At 40.5% G+C, this 17858-nt stretch overlaps 1 protein-coding gene across 2 annotated transcripts in view; it reads right to left on the reverse strand.

Annotated features, from left to right (window-relative positions):
- The window catches only part of FKBP5 (FKBP prolyl isomerase 5), a 123325-nt gene that overhangs the window by 13839 nt on the left and 91628 nt on the right, over nt 1-17858 (reverse strand). For both annotated transcript variants that reach the window (XM_037519578.2, XM_054698746.1), the window contains exons 6-8: nt 12887-13043; nt 7607-7697; nt 5150-5233 (exon numbers count right to left, since the gene is read on the reverse strand). In XM_037519578.2, the coding sequence (XP_037375475.1) occupies nt 5150-5233; nt 7607-7697; nt 12887-13043 (332 nt within the window). The remainder of the gene's footprint in view (nt 1-5149; nt 5234-7606; nt 7698-12886; nt 13044-17858) is intronic.

Genomic DNA, 17858 nt, shown 5'->3' on the forward strand with positions numbered 1-17858 from the left:
TGATGATTCTGTGAATACTGTTGAAATGACAGTAAAAGATTTAGAATAGTACGTAAACTTTAGTTGATAAAGCAGTAGCAGCATTTGAGAAGATCTACTCCAGTTTTGAAAGAAATTCTGCTATGTGTAAAATGCTATCACACCATGTTGCATGATAATAGAGAATCTTTCAAGAAAGGAAGAGTTAATCAACGGAGCATACTTCATTGTCTTATTTTGAAGAAATTGCCAGTCACCCTGACCTTTTGCCACCTCCACCCTGATCAGTCAGACCCTCCGCCAGCAAAATGACTGCAACTTGCTGAAGGCACAGAAAATGACTAGTATTTTTAGCAATATTTTAAAATTAAGGTATATACGTTGTTTTGTTTTCAGATAAAATGGCATTACACACTTACTAGACTGTAGTGTAAATGTAACTTTCATATGCATTGAGAAACCAAAAAATTTGTGTAGCTGCTTTATGTGGTATTTGCTGTATTATGGTGCCCTGGAACTGAATCCATAAAACTCTAAACTGTTCTTAGTTCCTTTACACTGTATTTAAATTTCTTTTTGAAATTTAAATGAACCTGAAAGTTCTTACATAGATATCATATATAACTTTAGATTTTTAAAAAGATTTATTTATTTATGCATACAAGAACTGGGGTGTAGGCCAGAGGTTGGGAGAGTGGTTGTGAGAGGAGTCACCAGAGACAGAGCGGGGAGCAGAACAGGCGGAATGACTGAAATACACTGCTGAGGGGAGCAGTGGGTGAGTCAGGAGAGGTCTGCTGCGCCATGTGGGTCACCTCCCTGGCTGGGGATGGAACTCATGCTGCAGTGGCTGCAAATAGCTTCGTAGTGCTGAGACTTACCCCTTGCACCACCAGGGAGGCCAACTTTATTTAGATTTTAACTTTAATGAACAAAGGTCTTTGTTTTGTGGTGCCCCTCTGCTGATATACTAAAAGGAGTTCTTAATGGTAGGTGGAGGTGGGGGGGTGGGGGTGTGATTTTGCACTCACTACCCTCCTGGGAATACCTGGCAATGTTTAGAGTCATTTTTAGTTGTCATGGCTAGAGGGAATGTATGTGCTACTGGCAGAGGCTAGAGATGTTGCTAAATATACAATACACAGGACAGCCCCCCAGAGCAAACAATTAGACAGCCCCAAATGTCTAAAGTGCCAATACTGAGAAGACCCGTAACTAAAAGGATGAAGGAAGGAGAAAAAAGGCAGAGTGGATTCTTATGAGTTTTTTTTTTTTAACCTAAAATCCTAAAATTACAGGTGATTTGTTTCTAAATCACATCATTTTTTTTTTTGGTTAAACAAGGTGGTCAAAACACAGCAAAGCCTAGTTTGTTGATTCAGCAGTTGAGAGATGTCTCTTAAATAAAAGCCTTAAAAAAGCCTTTTTCATAAGGAGCACAAGGGGGCGCAGGAGCCCCACATCACTGCAGTTCCCCGCAGACTTACCATTCTGTCTCCAAGTCAGAAAAGAAAAACAGTAACCAGGTGTGTGAGTGCTCTTGTTCTGCTGAAAATTTGTGCTTAATAATTATTTATTTTGGGGGGTGGGGTGGAAAAAACAATTATTTTCAGAGTCAAATGAAGAGCCTCTTCTACCTTTCTTCTTTCTAGTATTTAGAAGCTGACATGTGTTTACAGTCTAAATAGCAAAATCATTTCCATTTAAAAGCTGAGCACAGGGTCTCCCTGGTGGCACAAGGGGTTAAGTCTCAGCACTACCAAGCTATGAAGCTATGGGCAACCAGGGAGCAACCCACATGGCACAGCAGACCTCCTCTGTCTTGCCCCTGCTCCCCTCGGCAGTGTATTTCAGTAGATCCGCCTGTTCTGCTCTCCATTCTGTCTCTGGTGACTCCTCTCACCACCACTCCCCCAACCTCTGGCCTGTACCCCAGTTCTTATATGCATAAGGAAATAAATCTCTTAAAAAAACCCAAAAAACCTGAGCACAATTCCACCCTACAAAGGGGATTTACCCGCTTAGATATAAACCAAACCTACAAGTTAATAAAAATGGAGCGCCCGTGTATAGTTGGCACGAGGTGTAGATTTTTATTTCTCCCCATCTCTGCTCTCACCTACACATCTGGACTCTTACGCGCACAATATGCCAAGTCAAACACCTTGAGAAGATGGGGCCCAGGAGGGCAGTGCTGCAGACTGAAACCTTCCCTGAAATCTGAAAAGAAAACGTGTGCAGGAAGCTCTCTACAAAATAGGGAACTATTTTGAAGTCTTATAGCTAAAACTAGGATCACAACTGGGATCTCTTACCTATAATTATGAAGGTGCCTCCAGGGAAGTTTTTAGTAGTACAAAATGTTCAGAGACATTCTGGGAGAAAAGTCTTAGGTCAGTGGTTTTGAACCTTTCATTAATTTTCCCTCAATGGACTAATGTTTTGAAAGATTTTGTCTCTCAAAGTGCATGTTAAAAAAATAATATGTTCCATATGTGCAAATGCTGATTCAGATTTTATCCAAAGATCAGTTAACTTTAAGAGGTTTCCTAATTTATGATACACACAAATCACTGTTGCAGTTGTGATGCTAACAAGCAACAAGGGTAAGTATTTGTACACTTAACACTGCTTTCTGCTACTGAGCACGAATTCTGGTCATCCCTCCTTCTCTCTACATATATATTCGAGACCTGGTCATCTGTACCCCTCTATATAGTCAAGATGCAGCTATAGGACCTGTGGATTTGCGACATTATTTCATTACCAATAATGTTCCCCGAAGTTCTGAGTCATCAGCAACAAATTAAGAGCTTCTGAAAAGCCGGTCTGTTTTCTTCTACTGAGTGGATATAATGTTAGTCAAGTGCCAAAAAGCCTCAACCTCCCCCCAACTATTTAAATTCTATTTAGAAGTTTTAGGGAAATATAAAAAAATACATTTAGAAACTGATGGATCCCCAGAGTAAAGGGAATAGTCTACAGGACCTATGGTCTTACGGTATTTTACGGAAACTTTTTTTTATTCTAGTGTACAAATAACCCAGAACCTACTTAACTGGTTCAGAAGTATTCACCATACTTAAATTAGAATTTAAAAAAGAATCAAACTTAGGCTTGAGAGTTTAGAAACTCACAGAATTTTAGAGCTGGGAAGAAAATTGGAGATTACTAACTCCCTCACACTTTTACATGAAAAATAACCTCTTTGGACCCTTAAATGACTTAAATCATTTGAGCCATAATTTAGTCCAGCCTTTCCAATTCCCAACTCGAAGCTTATTCCACTATACCCCAATGCTTTCTGGTGAACCATAAATTCTTTTAAAAACCATCATAATTATAAAAATATAGATATAGCTATATATTATTTATTTATATTAAAATTTTATTTTATTTATTTATATAAGCACTAGGTACAGTCAGAAACGAGGGAGGGTGAGAGAATTCACCAGAGTCAGAGTGGAGAGCAGAGCAGAACAGGCAGACTGACGAAGTACACTGCTGAGAGGAGCAGCGGGCATGGCAGGAGAGGTCTGTGCGCCATGTGGGACCCTCGCCCGGTGGCCGGGGATTGAACCTGTGTTGCAGAGGCTGCAGGCAGCTTCACAACCCAGCGCTCAACCGCTGCGCCACCGGGGAGGCCCTAGCTATATATTATTTAAATCAATAGATTTCAAATTTGTTTAGCTTTAATCCATGGTAAGAAATCTGATACCCGTTCATATACAACTGAACAAAAGTTATATGAAATGAAATTTATCCTCACTTCATAATGTAATATCCTTCCAATAAATTGATTTCACATCCCAATAATGGGTCTTCTCTCAAAGTTTGAAAAACAATAACCATACATGTTGCCCTCTGGTTGTGATAACTGTATGTTAATTATACAGTCTTATTTAATTCTCCAGTTGTTTTGCATGGGTTAAACATTTCCTCTCCTCCCTCCAGAAAAGATGTCAACACAATAGCATGTCTAACAGCAGATGCACCATAAAGACTTGCCCCATTGCTTTAGACCATAAAACGTCATGTAACTTTAGTTCATGGACTGCAATGGTAAGAAGGAAAAAGGAAAAACAAAATCTTGAGACCTCCCATTCTTTCTTCTTCATTAAGCCTTTTCTGCTTGAGTTGGAGATGGTACACATCAGGCTCAGGGAAACAATGGGTAGAGCATTCTGATTAGAACTGAACAAAATGCTGTTTCTGGGCCTCCCTGGTGGTGCAGCAGTTGAGCGCTGGGTTGCGAAGCTGCCCGCAGCCTCTGCAGTGCCGGTTCGATCCCCGGCTGTTCCCCGGCCACCAGAGGAGGGTCCCACATGGCGCGCAGACCTCTCCTGCCGCCGCTGCTCCCCTCAGCAGTGTACTTCGGTCCTTCTGCCTGCTCTGCTCCCCGCTCTGGCTCTGGTGAATTCTCTCACCCTCCCACGCTTCTGACTGTACCCAGTGCTTATATAAATAAATAAATAAATCTTTAAAAAAAAATGCTGTTTCTTTTTTCTTATATGTGGGGGTTTATGATTTAAGTGAGGGTATAATACATTCCTCCATGTTATAAGAAAGGGCTTTGAGAAGCAATCAATGATAAATTTCATTCAGGAATTTCTGAAGATGCCTCACCAGAGCAAGTGTGTCAGGGATCATCTTGGCCATTAGAAGAAATTAATCCTCTCTTCCTGTCAGTTTCTTTTGAAATCTGTGCGTGTTCCCTTTCCTTCTGTCATGTGCCTTAGTGGCTTCATCAAGACAGTGGAAGGGAAAATGATGTGAAACTAACTCCTATGAATTCTATTACTTGCTAACAATTATTCTATTCATTCTTTGTTTCATTCCGCAAATACTTGTTGAGTGCCAACCATGTACCAAGTAAGATGTTCTAGGCCTTGAGTGATACAGTGGTGGGTGGACAAGCCAGACCTGGTCTGCTGCTGTGGAGGTCTGCAATCCAGAGAAAAGCGTGGAAAGAAAGTATTTGTATTCTTTTGTCATATTAATTCGTTCTTTCTCACCACTTGTTATACCACAAATGACAAACTTGCAAAAATTCTGGCTTTTTCTTACCCAGAGGGTGTTGACAGAAATCAGAATAAGGAATATCAGCATAATTCATTGACACTTGAGTAAATTCTCTGAGACAGAAAGGATTGTACAAGGACTCACACACCTTAAAGTACACAGTTCCCTTCTCTTTGACAATGGCAGCCTGCTCCAATTTTTCTTTGGTATCCATCTCCCAGGATTCTTTGGCCTGCGTACAAATTTGTGACAATGATTAGATAAACAGAGAAGGAAAAAGCATCACCTGATGCCCATAAGAACGACAAAGAGCTACTTCTACCCACACTTCAAATGCATGTGTCACTACCAATTCCCCCACCAGGCTGCCACTCCCTTTCCATGAAACTGACAAAGCTTTGGCTTGACCCCTGTTACCCAAGGAGAAGCAGCAGGCAAAAAACACCATGAGGAACAGAAACCACTGAACTCTGTTCAAGAATGTGCCTTTAGAATTTGAGGTGAGGCCACACAATGAAAGCTAGGGTCCCTTCACACCTTTTGCAAATTTCTCCACTAAACTATTAATATAATTTCAGCAACTTGTTTTTCCTCAAGCCTCGGTTGTTCAACTCTAAAATGGGAACACTACTGTAGTCAAGTCACAGCTGCATGTTCATATAGTACTTTAAAAATTCCAGATCATGTGTTTGTCTCTCCACTCTAAAACAACCAGACAGACTAAAGAAGCCACACTATGTCAACTTGCAGATGTATGCTCGGGTAATTTCCAAGGAAAACATAATTGGGAGGGTAAAGCTGATGCACAAATATCATTTCAGAGCCATCCAGAAAAGACTTTCTGATCATCTGCTAATTTGTATTATGTGTGTCATGGCTCCAGCATTATAGAGAAGATGACAGAGACAACTGTTCTTTCCATGGGAACTGTGGGATTTAGAAGAATCACAGTCAACAGGACAATCAGGGTCCTGCAGGGAAAGTGACAAAAACAGTTGTCAGTGTTATTATTTTCTACCAGGAATTATGAAGCTTAAGTGAGTCACTAGAATTTACTCTATTCACAAAACAATTAGTGGTGCCTTCCTGGTGTCACAGCCCATCCCCCTTCTTTTTTTTAAGTGAAAATGAGGGAGTTACTAGTTTTTCTGGCAATTTTATGCTGATTCCTAACAATTTAGTCCATTACTTCAAAATCTAGTAACAAGGCTTTTTGCTTTTTTGTTTATATTGGATTCAGTCTTTCAGGAATATAAATATATTCTCAACACTGTGGGACAGAGAACTATATCATGTTGCCCCTGACACCACACCCCTTCACGTGGTTTTAGACACACCAAGCAGTATTGCATGGAACACGCTTCTGGACGACAACAGGTGCCTCGTGGCATCCACAGCAGGAATGCTCTTAAATGAGCAATGGCTACTGGTCTGTGGAAGGAAAATGGAAGTAGGGAAGCCAAAGGTGGAGATAACCATATGCTGCAGATTATTTTCTCCTCCTTCACAATAAAAGACACTCTGATTTGCGCACAGAATTGGAGGATCAGTTCTGTACTAACAAGCCTTCAGAAGAAGTTACCTGCCAACAAGCGGTGGTCACGACAAGAGCAAATGTTTGGGGAATGTGAAGCGGGGAGAGTAACAATCAGGAAGGTCACTGTTGGGGGAGAATCCTAAAGCAATCTTTCCCCTCACTTTCTTAGTTCAAAGTTACAGGCCTATGGGACAAGGATTTCCTTCCTGAGTCTAATAAAACAAATGGCCATGTTTCCAGTCCAAAATTAGTGCACAGGACACAGAGACAGCACTGTGGACACAAAAAAGGCATGTGAAATGCAGTCCTGGGGCTGCTCGGGGAAGAGTGGGGTTTTGACGCACAGGAGGCTTGGCTAGACATGGCAGCATACCTAATGAGGCACATGCTTTGTGTTTGTTCAGGGAACCTGCTGCCAGGAGCCTCCAGAGGTGGCCTGGGGTAGAAATATGCTCAAGGAAGCCTGCCGCTTCTGGACCCTAAGACAACTGTCAAACTCTCTTTGTTTTCTACTTGGACAAGTATGAAAAGAAAAGGTCTAGGGTTAGATCTGTCTCTTGTGTCCCTTGTCACAGAGCCTGGTGGCCCACAAAGCCTCATGTTTTGGATAATAACTTGGAACCACAGTACAGGCCTCTTCACTACTCCAGAGAAGGTACAATCCGTTCAGCAAAACTGCGCCCCACGCCCCCAAGGAGCTGCTTGGCAGAATGTGAACTTTTTTGTCTTCAACCCAGGAAAAAAAGTACAAAAAGAACAAGTCTAGGAACAAATAAGGGAACAAGTCTTGGATTCTTCCCAAAAAAAGTTGAAAAAAAAAAAAGCAAGGCTGACACAGAGGAACAAATAAGAACACTGAGCTCCCTCTGGTACATCAGCTGTGCTCTATCAGTGGCCCCGTGCTCCAGAGGCAGTGTCAGAGACGAGAGACAAACTTGGTCATGAAAAGCACAACACACAAGTAAGTGCCCTCCAGCTACACCACCTTATGTAATATAAGGGACGGATTTAGAGGACGCGATGGAGAAGGAATCTACCGTGATTTCAGAGAAGTTGGTATTTTCTCACCTTTTCGAAGCTCTTAAGTGTAACTTCATATATAAGCTCAGCATTAGGTTCAATGCCAAATTTAGGCTTCCCTGCCTCTCCAAAACCATATCTGAAATGGAGAGTAAAAACATAAAGCTTTAAAAGAATTGGTGTATTTCCAGGCACTTTCTTCTGTATTTTGAGGCGTCACAGCAGCATAGGGCCATCATACGCAAACTACACACGTCAGAGACCCTGCACACAAACCAGATGTCAACCAGAAGAGAGAGTGCCAAGGACCACTGCTGTGGGTTTTTAGGAAACCAGGTTAGATTGTTTTCTTTTCTCCTTCACATTCACATGTAAGGCAACACCTGTACTCCTCGAAGAGCCTCCTTAATGTGATTTTAAATGTCACTGCCTTTTTCTCTGCTGGATTTTATAGCTAAGTTCTTTTTATAAAACAGCCATTAGTTGGCTATTAGAACTTCCCCTTAAGCTTTATCAGCAAGACAGAAAAGATGGCACTGTTCACTGAGGATGTTTTAAGAAGCTTTTAGTTTTAAAATGCTGTCATTCCAGGAGAACCGTTTCCAGTCAGATAAATGGGAGGGGAAGGCTCACACACCAGGAAGGAAATACATTCTCACAATATTTCTTCAAGCTTGAAAAAAGTACACTAGGAAACACAAATGATATAGCAAAAATATGATTAAAAAAATAACCTTAGCAAGCCCTAAACCCTTGGCAAGAGAAATGTAGTCAGCTCTATAGTGAGCACACTGTAAAACACTATACCTTTTAGCCAAACTTAGTAGATAAAATAACGATATATATATAAATTTATTTTTACAGATTGTTTAAGATCTTCATCAAATCCAAGACATGTAAGAAGCACACATCTACTAGAAAGGGAGTTCTGGTGGAGCTTTGTCTGTCTGGTTCAATGGCTTTCCCAGTGTATGAAACAATGTCCCAGCATATTAGGAAAGTGTTCACTGGAATATATTCTGATCCTGTTAGGGGGAAAAGGATGTCCTAAAGCTAATTCCATACAGGCTTTGTGGACTTCCCCCCCCCCCCCCCCCCCAGGCCAAAGCCAGAGACACTGGGAACTCCAAATCCCATCACCACCAAAGGGAAGGTTGCTGGGACCTGAGGGTGGGGTTAAGCAGCCAGGTTGGTATAAAGCCAGACACGTGGGCTTTGGAGGGGTCCCCTATTTTGGTTCTCCGCCAGCTCGCAGCATCCTGCCAGCTCTGAGAGTGCTTTTTGGGTTTCCAGGTCGTCGGATCGGGTAGGACGCATTAAAGACTTTATTTCCCTATTTTCTCCCTGAGTTGTACATTTTCCTTATTTCCTTTTCCCTTGTAAATAAACCTTTTATTAAACTTTTGTGTGTGCCTGTAGTGGAGTATTAATAAGTCCCTTTTAAGCGCGCGGGTGAGGACCCACAGCCAGGCAACCCGTTCAATATCGGGGCTTTCCTATAACATTCCTATCTTTTTCAAGCCAAACTATCCTTTAATAAATAAAATGACATTGCACAAATTTATTGAACACAAACATTTAAGTTGTAGGTTGAAAGATGCCAAAACCAGGTCAATGCTGATACCTCCAGTTGTCTCTGGGGTCAAAGAACTAGAGTGGGAACGTGCACATTTTGTTGCTTGCATCACCTTCATTACTCCTTGCCTGAATTTTCCAGGAAGAAAGTGCTTACTCACTCACCTCTACTGTTACACAAGAAAATGGCAGCTGAAGCGAGAGGGAGGCATAGAGATACAATGAGAGTTAGTAGGAATGGGGTGTGGTAGTTTTAATAGCAGGGCAAAGGGTATCTTCAGCAAAGAAATAAAAGAGGACATAATTACCAGTGGCCAATTTTAGGAAGTGGTGACTAGTTTTCTACTTTGAGCTCTATTTTGTTTCTGTCATCTGGTAAGTAAAGAGCATTTCTTAAATGCTGGGAACCAGGTAAGTGAGCCCTGCTACCCATGAATTTGCAGATAGCTTGTTATACTTGGAACCCTAAGCCAACCAAGTACCAGTCCAACAGATGAACAGGCACTTGCCTTAGACCAGGGGTGATTTTAATACAGCAATTCCTTCTCCCCCCACCCCACCGATACGTAGCATTGTTTATAGACTTTGCGTTTGTCATAACTTGAAGAACCTATTGGGATCTAGTGGGCAGAGATCGGGGACACTGCTGAACATTCTACACCATGCACAGCAGAATCCCCACAATGAAGAATCACTCAATCCCAAATGTCACTAATTATTAGTGCTGAGGATGAGAAAAGCAGCCTTAGAGAAACTCACAAACAGGGATCCCATGGTGAAGGGTGTGGGGGTTGGGTGAAGGGAGGCACTGGTATTCATCAATGGAATTACGGAAGACTGAAGGATATTACTTCTACAGCTTCTCCAAGGTTAAAATGAAGAGATGCCGAGAAGATGTACATGAAGGCCATCATCCTGGGAGGCATAACTACACACCTAACTGTTCTGGGAGCATCTAACCTGACCATGTTAGGCAGAAAGTTGGCTGACTTGTGCCAGAGCTGCCTGGCAGTAAGGACAGTCATCCAATTGAAAGATTAGAATATCCCAAAACCTAACCAAATGACAAGCTGGGCTATTAAGAGCTATCTGCAGAGACTGGATATACAAATAATGTCTATTAATGTGCATACATGAAGCACTTATACCTTAAGTTCTTACCAACTGCTCCCTTTTTACAGATAAAGAAACTGAGGCTCAGAGAAAAGTGCTTCCTGAGAATCATACAAAGATGCAGTGGCAGAGCCAGGATTTAAAGTCAGACCCTGTGTGCTCTCAGATTATTTATTTTTGACCCATAACCACCTCTTAATTAGACACTATGGTTCTTGGCGGCCTGTGTTTTTGTTTGGAGTTGTAGGAAAGAAATGTAAGAAAAGGAAGGAAAGAGAGGGTATACCCTGGAAATCTTTTGGAGAATGATACAAAGAGTAAAGCAGAGCTTATATTTGCAACAGTCATAATCACAGCAACACTCAGATGCAATCTACTGTGGTAAATGGGAATCTGTATAAGTCAACTCACTGCCAGCACTCAACACTGTAGGGATTTTTTTTCATACACAAAACATTACACTGTGCGTGCACATGTGGATAGTCTCATCTTGCAGAATATGCACTTTACATAATTCCTATATACACTAACCTACATCCTGAAGAGAAAATATCATGTTCCTTTCTAAATATGCTAAATTATTTCCACAAAACACATGAAAAACTTATACGCAGAAATGCATAAAAACTTGTTGATTACTTTTATGACTAAAACGATCTAAAAACTTTACCATATGTTAAAACAGGATTTCCTTTTTCTTGTGGTATGAGGGCAAAATGGAAGAGAAAGATAGCTATTGCAATGGTGATAACAGCTAATGTACTGAGGGCTTAAATGTATCAGGCACTTTGCAAACTTTTTCATGTGCATTGTCTTATTTAATCCTCCACAACTCTATAACATAGATGCTGTTGTTCCCACTGTACAGAAGGGGAAACTAAGGCATAAGAGAGTTAACTGACTTGCCCAAGTGCACGCAACTGGTAAGCTGCATAGCAGGGTCTATTACACTTTAAACTCGCAAGAAAAAAATTATATTACAAATACACAAGGACAATACCTGTCTCTCTTTGCCATTAAATTTGAGGGACATGCCTTGTCAGCTAGGTTAAAATGCAATGAACTGGGCCTCCCTAGTGGCACAGGGGTTAAAGATTCAGCACTATCAAGCTGTTCCCAGCCACTGCAGCACTAATTCAAACCTGGCTGACCAGGGAGCTGACCCACATAGCACAGCAGACCTCTTCTGTCTTGCCTGCTGTTCCCCTCAGCAGGGTATTTCAGTGGATCTGACTGTTCTGTTCCCCACTCTGTTTCTGGTGAATCCTCTCACCCCCTGCACCTCTGGCTTACATCCCAGTTCTTGTATGCACAAATAAATAAATCTTTTAAAAAATGCAGTGAAATGATTCGTATAGTATTGTATGCTCACAGTGGGTACAGAACTTATCCTCAAGGAGCTGAAATCTGGAAACACAAATTGGACATAAATACCACTCTCTTTATATGTGCTTAAAATAACTATAATTTTATAATGTTGGATTAAGAGTAACTAGATATTATTTGGGTATGGAAGAGACAGACTTATCTATACTTGATTTAAAATAAGTTCCTGATAGAGAGAAATCTGTTCACTTAAGCACAAATTACAAGTATGCAGTACATGTAAATAAAACTTACTGAAGTGGGAATACAGCAGTGGAAAAAAGGAATATGACAGAGAAAAAAAGTAACATGTGCTTCAGTGAAGGTTCTAAAGAGTTCAAGGTGTAGAGCATTCTGGAAGGATTTTCAAGTGGGTAGTGGCATGGCTGAAACATCACTTGAGAAATATGATAATGGCGCAAGTGTCGGGGCAAAGGTAACTATGCCACTGGATCACCACGGAGGCTACACAAAGGCAAATGACTGCACAAAAGGCACGATACTGCCTCCTAGTAAGTGCAGGCCATCAAGTCTCTCAATAACTCAAATCCTGCTGACTGAAACACAAGTTGCCAGAGAGGGAGGAGACACCAGATAAGCAGATGCGCTTTCATGCAAGCAAAATCAAAACACCCCGGTTTCTCTCAAGAGTCCATTTCTCAAGATAGAAGGGTTGGATTCATGGTATAATTTTAGATCTAAAAATAATACCAAACATGTTTTCACAAGAGAGACTGTTAGTGTCTGATAATTCTAAGCTTGGAAGTGCTAATGGATATCCTTATGATGGGAAAAATTTAGGCAAAAATGAGTCATCTCCGCTGCCTTTAGATCCAGGAAGAACACTCTTTTTTCAGGGACTCTGTATAAGAACAGGTGGCACAAATTCAAGTGGGTAATAAATCATCCTAATGCATCCTCCACTCCCAGCCCCCCACGTTTTACTGCCTCCTGCCTGATTTAGAGAAAAGGGAAGAGGGGAGCAAGAGAAGGGCCAATAGCACCCTGTGGCAAGTAAAGCCACTAAACATAAAAGCAAAACTTACCTGTCAGTCCTATCCTTAATGCACATCAATCAAGCAAACAGGTTCACAAACCTTTGTGATATTGTAAGGCCCATTAATTCCCTCCACCCCTAACTGCAGCCTGATTTAATTAATTGTTTCCACTGTTAGCATTGACCTCACTGAAAATACCAAAATGTTGACTGAAAAAGCGAGTCTATTCCTGTTCTCTGGATAGCTTCACTGTATACTCAACTACTATGCTGCTTACCGTGGTCCAAGATATAAAACACAGTGTTCTTCCCGTTGCATTTTTTCCAGGGCTTTGTCAATTCCAATTGGAATGTCATGGTCTTCTCCTTCGCCAACAATGAACACCACATCTCTGCAATCAAACATCTTCCCACCACAGCAGCCTTCCAGGTGGACTGGGGGGCAAGGAGACAGGACATTAACAAAGTGGCTTCTTAGCACTGGCTAAGTTAGGGAGGGAACTTCTCTCTTCTCATTTCATCTAGAGCCGTATGTGGCACGTCCTGTTAAAGCTTAGGTTACTCAGTCTGAAAATGTAAGAGCAATCATATTCTTCCTGTTTGAAGTTTAAATTGACAATTACTGATAGCTGATATAATTACTGATCAAGAAAATAGCTGATATAATTACTGATCAATAAGACAGGTAGGTAAGAAAGTGGAAACACTGATTTGATTCAAGCCTACTATAATGATACTGGTTTCTTCACCTATAACACAGCATCAAAAGATACTCGATTATGTAATAATTATCAAAATTTCAAAAATTAATGTCAAGTATTTACCGATTTAAACAATTATAACTGCATCTTGGCTTCAGATGCTTGGATGAAAAATAACTGGCTATTTCCTTGATATACAAAGATTAACTGAATATTAGAAGCTCTTTTTTTTAAGTCTTAATCCCATTCAGAAATACACTTGAACGAAAACAGAAAATTCAAAAGCAACATCAATAACTAACTTAGCTGTATCCCTTAATGGAGTAATAAACTTAAAGTGAAAAGGACTCAGTAGTCTATAAATTCACAAATCAAATTACTTTAGGCACTTTCTATGAACCGAGGAGGTGAGGAGGTCAGTTTCTTGGGGTTGTTAATTTCCCACTCCACTCAAAGTCACTCAGCTCATTCCCACTGTAATTACACAGCAGACAAGGGACTTTCATGTTTTCTCAAGACAAAATAGGAAAAACCCATACAAATAAATGTATTTTTCTTGATTGGTCAGATGCTCTGGAACTTTCCAACTACTTTTAACACATAACAAATTCTTTCCTTTCTATTTAGCTGTTTGACTCAGTAAGAGAAATGGATGGCTTGCGTGACAGCACAATAGTCATCAAGCAATATAGTAATTTGTCTTTCATAAGAAAACTCTTTACTCCTACTTCTGTAATGGCCGAGATTCAATTATAATGATTTCCTAAAATTGGAAAATTCTTTTCCAAGATGGCTGCTCTACTTTAGATTAATAACTTGCCTTAGAGATTAAAAAATCATTCACAATTATTATCTTCCAATACAAATTCAATTCCAACTTACTTTACTTTTGAACTACATAATCTCAAAGGTCTTTTGAAGATCTGAAACTCTACAAGCCAGTAATACAATTCTTGATATAGGCCAGAAACCAGCTTCAAAGATAATTCCTTTAGTTAATCATTTGATTGGGTTACCTTTGGCCCAGGCCTGAGAAATGAAAGCAGCCCTAAAGAGTAAACAGCCATGATGTAGATATGAGGGGACAAAGTGTCACCTGGATACTTATGTGTTGAACTTCTCTTCCCTTTTCTCATTCACCAGGATTATTACTAGCTGGATTTGTTCCCACTGCAGACATAAGATAGAGTCTAAGAAGCTTGGGTCAAACTAGAGAAGGCCTAACTCTTGAGGCAGACCCTTCAAACAAGGGCAAAGGCTAGGCTGGAGCTGCATATAGGAATTTTGCTATGTCTCATACTATACTCTCTCTTTTTTAAAGAATTTATTTATTTATGCATATAAGAGCTGGGGTATAGGCCAGAGGTGTGGTGCGGGGGGCACAGGCCAGAGACAGAGTGGGGAACAGAACTGGTAGACTGAGTGAAATACACTCCTGAGGGGAGCAGTGGGCGAGTCAGGAGAGGTCTGCTGCACCACGTGGGTAAGCTCCCTGCCCGGGGATCAAACTCATGCTGCAGAGGCTGCGGATAGCTTCATAGGTTGTGTCTTAACCCCTTGCGCCACCAGGGAGGCCCCTGTCCCATACTCTTGAATGCAGCTGATGCTCTCTATTATGCTCTATTACACCCACTTTTGGGTGCTCTCCAAAAAAGGTAATCAACTTTCAGCACATTGAAAATTCTTTTGAATTGGAAGCCATCTTCAAAATAAATTCAACTTCTTTATTTTCAAGTACACACATACTAGAGAGGTCCTAGACGTCTAAAAGCCTTAAGGTATTTTTACTAGAGTCAAAGTCGCTGCTTCTAAAGGAGTTGAGAGTTCTGGAAAGTCTGTGTTTTTAAATATTTTTAAATCTGACTATGAAGTTTAAGACTAATGTGATGACACTTTTCATGAAAAAAGATTTGCTGAGCAAAGTGAATTTCAGCTCCTGCATTGTGGAATAGCTCAAGTATTGAGATTTATTATTCTAGCAGCTCACAACTTAGTTGACAGATCTTTTTGTTTGAGGTTTATTGTTAGAAGTATCATCTTCCTCCCTAAAGGAGAGTACATTTAGTGGGGGAGGAAACTATCAGTACATTCGTTGTGGTTTTTTGGTTGATCAACTTTGAATGTGTTTTCAAAACAGGAAATCCAAAGTCTCTGCAAAGGATTCCTGCCTGTGTGTCAGCTTCCTAAACTTTAGCTTAATGCATGTACTTGACATTAAGCCTCTATGTTTATAATTTTAGATGTGATAACCCATCATTTTAAGAGATTAAAAATTATTGGCCACTAATAAGCAAGTTTGGAAAGGTGAATGTGGCAAGCATGCAAACAAATAAAAGGTCTAAATCAAACTATGAAACTTAATGAAAGCATAACGAAGAAAGCAAAGCAAAAAATTCATTGTTTCTAATCTAAGAGGCAATAAATGATAGAACTAATGTTTGTGACCTTCTAATAGGAGGTCACAAAAACTACCTTATATGTAATCTTTTTTTCCTAAATTAGAACTGAACAAGTCCTGCCACTACAGTACCATAGTACCATAAAGTTTTAAACTGAAATAAAATGACATGTATGCATGTGTGTACGCGTGCACACGTGCGCACACAAACACACATATACACATACACACAGAGTTTATGTGTATTTATAAAACCACCACTTTAATACTGATGTTATCTGGAATGTCAGAGCAAGAAGAGGTACCACAGCCTCAGGCAGTCTACAGCTCATTGATTCTGTACATCTACAAATAGTGAAGGATATAGCTCTGTTAACTGGTTTCCAAACTTGGAATACTGGTGTGACCAGTTCTACAAGGCTTCTGACAAGAACTCGCACACTCCCTTGGAGCCACAGTGCCTGCCCCTTCATGGTGACAGACATATCTACCTCCTATAGATAATGTTTTTAATATGCTGCTTTAACAATTGCTACCAAAGAAAACCATGGCAGCTCTGGCTATGGAAGACCTGTGGCTGCTTTTGACCTTGCATCTCTTAGTACAAATACTCACTTAATAAATATTTAATAATAACCATCATGACTCATTGGGAGCTCGGCCTCTGGGGCTCAGGAGATCTGTTGCTAATTCCACCCAGCATGATTTACGGGAAGTAAATGATCTATGACGTGCCCAAAGAGAATAAAAGTACATACAGGATGCTTCTACTTAGGACTTTTTTTGGTAGAGAAAGAAATGCACAAGCTAAAAAGGGACAACATTTTCTTCTGACTTGAAGTCTATGTAACTTAAAAGGGGGAGGTCCGTCAATCCCCACAAAGTCAAACCAAACCAAATTACCGGAGTTTAGCTGCGCAATCCCAGTGTAACCACATCAAGTAAGCCTGGTCTGCTGCAAAACATCACTTAAACTGGAGCTCTGACTTATTGTTCTCTTACTGCCCTACAGCAATTTTGTTTTGAAGAGCACAGAACACCCTGTTCTGAATGTGGCTGGCACATGAACTCGATGTGCTGACAGCAATTTGTACTCCAATTAAAATGGGGGGAAAAGGAAAGAGAGTGCACTGCAGTAACAAAAACTGGAATGCAAGAACCCAAAAACTGTATAATTTGCATTTTAGGAAGGAAAACTGAGAAAGAGACTCCATAACCTAAAAAAAAACAGGCGCTGTAAATGCTCCAGCCTAACTACGTTAGCTCTGGTAAGTGTTTCTCCCTTTTCTAATTATAGTAGTTGGTATCTGATAGCTTTGCACTCATTCCCAAAACAATTACTGGGTCATGGGGCTCTGAATGGGAATAGTGTAATGGCATTACTACTAGTCAAGACTGGTCATTTGGCAGAGAAAACCAGGTTGTGACAGGTTACTCCCCCTCGGCAAGGGTTTTCTCTGCTGCATAATTCATGCCAAATGAGTTTCTCTCCGCCTGTGTCTCCTGCCTAATAGAGCAGAGCATCCAAGAGACAGTGGGATCTTAATGACCCCCTGAAAAGGCAAATGAGGAAGCAGACATGGATTTCTAAAAGCAGGACAGGCATATTAATCACTGATTAGAAGAAGAGAAACGGTTTCCACCAGGCATGGCGGTTCAATTTCCCTCAAACTGCCTTCTTGCTCTTTACCATTTTGTATTATTCAGGATGAGCAAATAACACTATAAGATTGCTTATGGAACTGAGGCCCAGATGCTGATTGCGAGTAGGCATGGAACTGGCTACTTGAATGTAATAATATTATGTCTTAGTCTAAACAGGAAGGGTATATATAGCAATAAATTCCACACTCACACAAATCCTCACCACTCCTCTTTTCTTTACACCAGTATAGCTCTCTAGTCAGACCTGGATTCCAGTCTGTTCTGCCTACTTAACAGTTGTGTCTTTGGGGGAAGTTGTTTAAATTATCTGAAGTGCAATTTCCTCCCCTATATGATATGTCCCCCTCTAAATAAAACTAGCTAACTCATAATTGACAGAATTAAACTGGATACTGAATTAAAACTTTTAACTTAGTATCTGGCATTCATTCATTTGTTGGAGTGTCTACCATATGAAAACACTTTGTTATGTGGATACACAGAGAT

Source organism: Talpa occidentalis, unplaced genomic scaffold (assembly GCF_014898055.3).
Source record: "Talpa occidentalis isolate TD23 unplaced genomic scaffold, MPIMG_talOcc4v2.1 talOcc4.2, whole genome shotgun sequence".
Classification (NCBI taxonomy): Eukaryota; Metazoa; Chordata; class Mammalia; order Eulipotyphla; family Talpidae; genus Talpa; species Talpa occidentalis.